Source organism: Otolemur garnettii, unplaced genomic scaffold, assembly GCF_000181295.1.
Source record: "Otolemur garnettii isolate 467f Iridium unplaced genomic scaffold, OtoGar3 scaffold00182, whole genome shotgun sequence".
NCBI lineage: Eukaryota > Metazoa > Chordata > Mammalia > Primates > Galagidae > Otolemur > Otolemur garnettii.
In genome coordinates, this window is record NW_003852577.1 from 2,817,586 (window position 1) to 2,824,414 (window position 6,829).

At 49.5% G+C, this 6,829-nt stretch overlaps 1 protein-coding gene across 2 annotated transcripts in view; it reads left to right on the forward strand.

Annotated features, from left to right (window-relative positions):
* MAP2K3 (mitogen-activated protein kinase kinase 3) overlaps nucleotides 1-6,607 on the forward strand; it is a 29,317-nt gene extending 22,710 nt beyond the window's left edge. For both annotated transcript variants that reach the window (XM_003800726.3, XM_023507432.1), the window contains 3 exons: nucleotides 3,222-3,361; nucleotides 4,916-4,961; nucleotides 5,548-6,607. In XM_003800726.3, the coding sequence (XP_003800774.1) occupies nucleotides 3,222-3,361; nucleotides 4,916-4,961; nucleotides 5,548-5,631 (270 nt within the window). In that variant the 3' untranslated portion in view covers nucleotides 5,632-6,607. The remainder of the gene's footprint in view (nucleotides 1-3,221; nucleotides 3,362-4,915; nucleotides 4,962-5,547) is intronic.
* Nucleotides 6,608-6,829: the final 222 nt, after the last annotated feature.

Below are 6,829 nucleotides of genomic sequence, written 5' to 3' on the forward strand. Positions count from 1 at the left end.
GTGGCTGGCGCCTTAGCCGGTTGAGCTATAGGCGCCGAGCCGGGTGATACTTTCAATATCAATACTACCAATACTTTCAAAAATAACATGTTATTATTATTTTTTTCTTTTTTTGAGACAGAGTCTCACTATGTTGCCCTCAGTAGAGTGCTATGGGTTGCAACCCACAGCAACCTCTAACTCTTGGGCTTAAGTGATTCTCTTGCCTCAGCCTTCCAAGTAGCTAGGACTATAGGCACCCATCACAATGCCTGGCTATTTTTTGTTGCAGTTGTCTTTGTTGTTTTAGCTGGCCTGGGCTGGGTTCGAACATATTGGCCTCGGTGTATGTGGCTGGTGCTATAACCACTGTGCTACAGGCACTGAGCCAACATGTTCTTTTTCTTTCTTTTTTGGAGACAGAGCCTTAAGCTGTCGCCCTGGGTAGAATGCCGTGCACAGTTCACAGCAACCTCCAACTCCTGGGCCCAAGCGAGTCTCCTGCCTCTGCCTCCCAAGTAGCTGGGACCACAGGCGCCCACCACAATGCCCAGCTATTTTTTGGTTGCAGCCATCATTGTTGTTTGGTGGGCCTGGGCTAGATTCGAACCCGCCACCTTAGGTGTATGTGGCTGGCACCTTAGCCACTTGAGCCACAGGCGCCGAGCCAACATGTTCTTTTACAATTAACCCTTTTCTTCTTTTTGAAGTGAAGCTGACTGTTCAGAGTCTGAAGGCAAGTAGTATACCTGCAGATAAGAGTTTCCAGCTCCTGAGTTAGCAAGTATATAGGATTCTTGTTGCATTTACAGACTGCATAGGGCTGGGTGGATGTTAGAGATCTCTCTTGAGACCACCTCATACATGACATACAACCTTACTCCCCCTCCCTCCCATCTTCCCTGCATCCCTTCCAACTATCCATCCATCATTATTATTTGTGACCTGCTATGACCTGTGACCTTCTGATACCTCTGGTAGAACAAGGACAAGTGTGTACTAAGTGCATCTTTCAGTTAACAAATACTGCATAACAAAGCATCCCAGAACCTAGTGACTTAAACCAATAGTGGCTCATTACTGGGTTAAGCCCGTTGGTTCTTCTGCTGCACCTGGCACTGGCTGGGCTCACACCAGCCTGGGCTAGGCTGTCCAACAAGGCTATACCAGCATGGGGTTCCTCACCGTAGCCTCTACATATGACTTCCTCACATTGGGCTGGTCACTGGCCTTCCTCATAGAATAGCAATGTCAGTGTAATTGAAATCCTTTCATGGTAGCTGGCTTCCAAAATAGGAAGTCCCCTTGCATGATATCCCTGGAACTGGCATAGCCTTGCTTCTGCCTCATGCCTCATGGTATCAGAGCAAGTCAGGAGGCCACCCAGGTCAAGGCCTATGTCACAGGAAGACTGGCAAGTGCACACAGGGAAAGGTGGTAGTGGCCACTTGGCAGACAAATTGCCACGATGCAGGTGAGGTCCTCCCTGCCAAGTTACAGGAGTAATGAAAACCAAACATTAAAATACAGAGGCAGAGTTGGAGGAAGATGACCACAGTTATTCCGTGTAAAGACACACCTCTTCTCCCCATTGCCAGTGCAGTGTGTATTTTCTTATAGACTTTTGTGTTGCTTCTTTTTAAAAAATACACATATGTTTTATTTTGCTTTTTGTACTTAGCATTACATGATATTCATATTTATCTGAATTCTAATAAATGATTATAGACATACCTTTCAAAGATTCCATAACTCTCTTCCACCATGTGCTCCCCTGCTCCCCTGATGTGGGATGTTTCACTTGCTTCTGACTTTTTTTTCCATCTGAAGTCCTTGGTCATCCTGGAGGAGTGACTGGTGAAATGGGGTCAAAAATGTCCCTCCGAGAAGGGCTCTGGCTACCCCTGTTCTCGTGGAGGGCCCTGGGGAGCTGTCCAGGGCACTTGGCTTGTTCTCACACACTGCACTTGACATAGGAAATCAATGAGAATTAGCTGGAATAGATGGGGTCATGCTTGGGAAGGCTCTGGGCTCATGTTGGGGTTGGTGCCTGGTGCTGGATACTTAGGCTGCTTCTACTTCCTATGACAGATAATGCCACAGGGCACATCCCAGTGTCCAGAGGCTGTTCTTATTTTTTATTTATTAAGTTCTTCTGTTTTTCTAATCATAAACTCTAGTGGCTTGTTTTTTCTAATCATAAACTCTGGCGGTCATTGTTTCTGCATTTGGAGTCAGTGAGGGTCTGAGAGAAAGTACTGTGGCAGTCAGTTTTGTCCTGTGAACACCTCTGTCTGAGTGTGTCTCTATCTGTGGGCGAGTTTGTGTCTTGGCTGTTAGGGCTTGTCAGCTAATGGGAAGGCCCTTTCTTAGCTCAGTAATTAGTGACCTGTTTGGGTGCCAGTTGCCAACAGGAGGCATTTGTCTGGGCTGAGGTCTCTTCCGCTCATTAGGGTGATTACTGTGTGGAAGTGAGGGCCTTGTACCGGAACCTCCGAATTCTCTGCTGTCCTAGGCAGGGCCTGGGCTGACTTGTCTTTTCCATCTAGCAGTCAAAATCAGAAGCCAGTCTTCCACGGTGGCTTCCCACACCTTGTAGGCAGGGCATGGGACTCCATGCCTCATGCCTCCTGGTATCAGAGCAAGTCAGGAGGCCACCCAGGTCAAGGGTGGGTGCAGAGCTGGGTCTGCCATTCATGTGTGGAAACAGTGATGTGGAGAGGCAGCAGTGGGGCATGGGGCTGTAGTGGAGGGTGAAGCAGGCCTCATAGGCTCCTGTTCTTCCACAGGCTTGGGGAGAGGTGTGTGGGAGACTAGGTTCCTTTTCACCTCTGTAGAAACCACATTTCAAGTGCAGGGAATGTCAGGGAGAAGGCTGGCTCGTGACAACCTGGGACCTGAAGTCCTCTCTAATTGAGCTTCTTTGCCAACTGCTACTTTGCAGAAGGTGCAAACTCATGGTTGCTAATTCTTTAGATATTTCTGGATCTGCAGGAACCTGGGTTGTTGTAAAGTCTTCTGAGTTCAGGTTGTTTGGAAGCCTGATGGTGGTCAGAGCAGCCCCCACTATTGGTTTGCTAAGATGTGTCAGGGCGGTCAGCTACTGTGGACCCTGCCTCATACTGGCTCTGGGCACTAGGACAGGCAGGTTCCCTGTCACCCTGGCTCCTGTGTACAGAGTATAGGTCCGTTTGGTGGCTGGGGGCATGCTCACTCCTCTGCTGTCACTGTCCCTACTGCAGATTGAGATGGCCATTCTACGGTTCCCTTATGAGTCCTGGGGGACCCCATTCCAGCAGCTGAAGCAGGTGGTGGAGGAGCCATCTCCCCAGCTTCCAGCTGAGCATTTCTCCCCTGAGTTTGTAGACTTCACTGCACAGTGGTGAGTATCCTATGCTGCCAAGCCCCAGTCAGCACCCCTCCATGCCCTGGCCAGGTAGCAGCTCCCTCCTAGGCCTCATTCCTTCTCCTTTAGCAAATAAACTCTAAACAACATGGCATCAAAAAATGGAAGGCAGAATCAGAGTAGGAGGAAAATTTGACAAAAGTGTAATCTTGGTGGGAGATGTTAATATTATTCCTCCAAAAATGAACAGGTCAGGTAGACTGGAAAAAAAAAAAAGCATGTGGAGGATTTGAACATGTAAGAAATGATTTGGTTTTATTTCTAGAACTTTGCACCAAATTAAAGGATCCCCGTGGAAGCCTCCGTAAGAATTAATCGTGTTTGGCTCGGCGCCTATAACTCAACCAGCTAAGGCGCCAGCCACGTACACCTAAGGTGGCGGGTTCGAATCCCCAGCCTGGACCCGCCAAACAACAATGACGGCTGCAACCAAAAAAATAGCCGGGCGCTGTGGCGGGCACCTGTGGTCCCGGCTACTTGGGAGGCGGAGGCAGGAGACTCGCTTGAGCCCAGGAGTTGGAGGTTGCTGTGAGCTGTAATGCCACGGCACTCTACCCAGGGGGACAGCTTGAGGCTCTGTCTCAAAAAAAAAAAAAAAAAATTAATCGTGTTTGAGGTTACAAAGGAAATAAAAAGGCAAAGTCACACAGACCACATTCTTTGGCCACATTTAAGTAGAGCAAGAAATAACTAAAAAGGAAAAAGGCATGTGGAAATTAAAAGTAAATTCTTCTAAATAACTCTTTAGTTACAAAAGATATTTTAAAAAGAAAATTACAGGTTATTTAGAAGTAAAAGACAATGAGAACATAACAGATCAACTTCTCTGTGTTATAGTCAAAGAGATATTCATAGGAAAAAAAAAATAGCCTCTGGACATTGGAATGTGCCCTGAGGGATTGTCTGTCATAGGAAGTAGAAGAGATATTCAGAGGAAAACTGAAAACAGATAAGCCCAGCAGAGTCACTGGTCAGCTTGGCCCCTTTTAACCCTTTGACTGCAGACCACTTGGTGAACTGTGTCAGGTGAGGCTGTAGTGACCACAGCAGCCCTCACAATATAGGGTGCTCCTGGACGTTCTTTGGTTTCTTACTAATCAAAATAATTCACCCAAGTTGGTTTCAGTTATATCAGGCACAACAGTGAAAAAACTGAGAACGAAGTGTATGATGCTCACAGACTCCAGGCAGGTAACAGTGACATGTGTCATCAAGTGACTGTTACTCACAGTCAGAAGGTTAACTGGGGCCTTTCTCTCCCTCTTCTAATTGAGGGTACCAAGCACCTGGTTGCTAGGCAGAGCATTTCGGTGGCATTTTTGTGTTGGTATCATGGAAAGTCCCTAGGTCACTAAGGAGACAAGAAACAAGGCCCCAAGAGCCAGAAAAATTACTGCAAGTCTCTGTAGTTTGCCCCATGGATTCCCCCCCCCAGGAGACCCCCTGGCTGGTCTTGCCCCATCTTCCCGGAGCCCTAGGAGTATGTGTGCTCCGGGCAGGCCTGACCTCAGCTGCCCTATTCTGTCCTAGCCTGAGGAAGAACCCTGCCGAACGCATGAGCTACCTGGAACTGATGGTAAGTGTGAGAAGGAGCTTGTCCTACCCTCTCTGGGGCTGGTCAGTGGCTGGTGGGCTCTCTGGAGAGAGGCTGTGTCCTAGCATGTGCATGGACAGCTCTTCTGGCTGGGCCCTTTGCTAACTTGTTTCAGAACTCAGTGGCTCGTATACTCACATACCTGGCTCCCTTCTTCACCAGGCACTGGGAAGGGCACACAGGCAGTTCTGTGACAGAAGGGGGAAGGGGGCCAAGAGTGGCTTCAGGAAGGGCTATCTGGAGGTTGACGTGAGCCTGGAGGGTTATCTGCTGATGGGGGGCAGGGTGGAGAGGGCATTCTAAGCAGAAGGTCCAGTGTGGATAGTGGCAAATGTAGGAAAAAGTGGGGTTAGTGTAGCTGGAGAGTAACTACAGGAGGGCCAGGAAGGAGCCTGAATGCCATCTCTGTTAGTCATGGAGGGAGGACTTCATGGGACTGGAAGATCCTAGAAGGGTGAGTAGGAGTTTGTCAGGCAGGAGTAGCACTTGGGGCTTGGGCTGGCTGGAGAGGTAGATATCTCCCCTCCCCTGCCCCACAGTGATTGTACCTTCTGTCACCCACCCCCAGGAGCACCCCTTCTTTACTTTGCATAAAACCAAGAAGACGGACATTGCTGCCTTCGTGAAAGAGATCTTGGGAGAGGACTCGTAAGGACTGGGCCTTGGACCCCTTTCTGGCCCTCCAGAGCCCACAGCCTCCTCTGCTTGGACAGTGTGTGCCCCACCCATAAGCTACAGCCACCCTGGCCTGGGGTGCCTGGGAGGAATTGAGGGGGCTGCTCCTGCCCGGCTCTGCAACGAGCCGTTTGTCCCAAGTGCCAAAGAACCACACCATTGGGGGCTCAGACAGACCCCACCAGTGCCTCTGCCCTGATGCTCTGAGGACCCCAAGGCTCCAGCTGCTGAGACCCTGGACTTAGAGGGCCTGGATGCCCCCTGCCAGATGCTGCTGCCCCTCACAGAGACATAGCCAGTGTCATGTGGATAGGCTGCTGCCTTGCCCAGCTTGGATACCACCCAAGTTGTATCATTTTTTAGCTTTCAACTGAATGGACTTTGCACACTTTGGTTCAGGGCAGCCACACCTCTGTCCTGGCTTTGGTGCAGGGGACAAAGTAGGGGGATAAGCCATATGAATTCTGAGACTTCCGCAAGGGAGAGCCATGAACTGCCCTGGCCTCCCTCCAGCACTGGCAAATAGGGCCTCTTTGTCACCTAGCTCTGTCCGGCACCTCTAGGGGTGTTGTTTCACCATTTCTTTGTTTTTGTTTTTGTAATTTATCCCTCCCCCCTTTTTTCTTTGCTTTGTGGGTTTAGCTGGTTTTTCTTGCATGGTTTGGAGCTGATCACTTCTCTCCTAGCCCTCTGCTCAAGGCTGGGGTCTACGGGATGGGCCAAGGTCTCTACTTACTGAGGCACCAGGGGAGCCTGCCGGGCGCACTCTCCTTGGGGACTGGCTCAATAAGGGGATATGGATTTGCCTTGGTGGCATTTTAAAAACAGACAAAAAAAGAAAATATATTTTTTTGAAGAAAGGCCTGCCCATCATCCTGGATCTTTTCCCTGGTGGGTGGGTACAGTTTCCTGGTTGCTGTTTTAATTTAAACAAAAAAAAAAGTGGGACAAAAGGTTGTGTGAGACTGTGTATGATGGCGCAAGCTCCATTCTTCCTTGGGCAAGGTCTGTGGCCCCTAGAAGCACCACTTGGCTCTGGGACAGGGTCTGGGTTGTGTGCTCAGGGCACTGGGGACAGTGGTCCCCCCAGGGCCTACACTTTATAGGCCCTTTTACATCTGAGGACATTGAAACTCCCAGAGGGCTGTGATCAGGTAACATTGTGATCATACAGG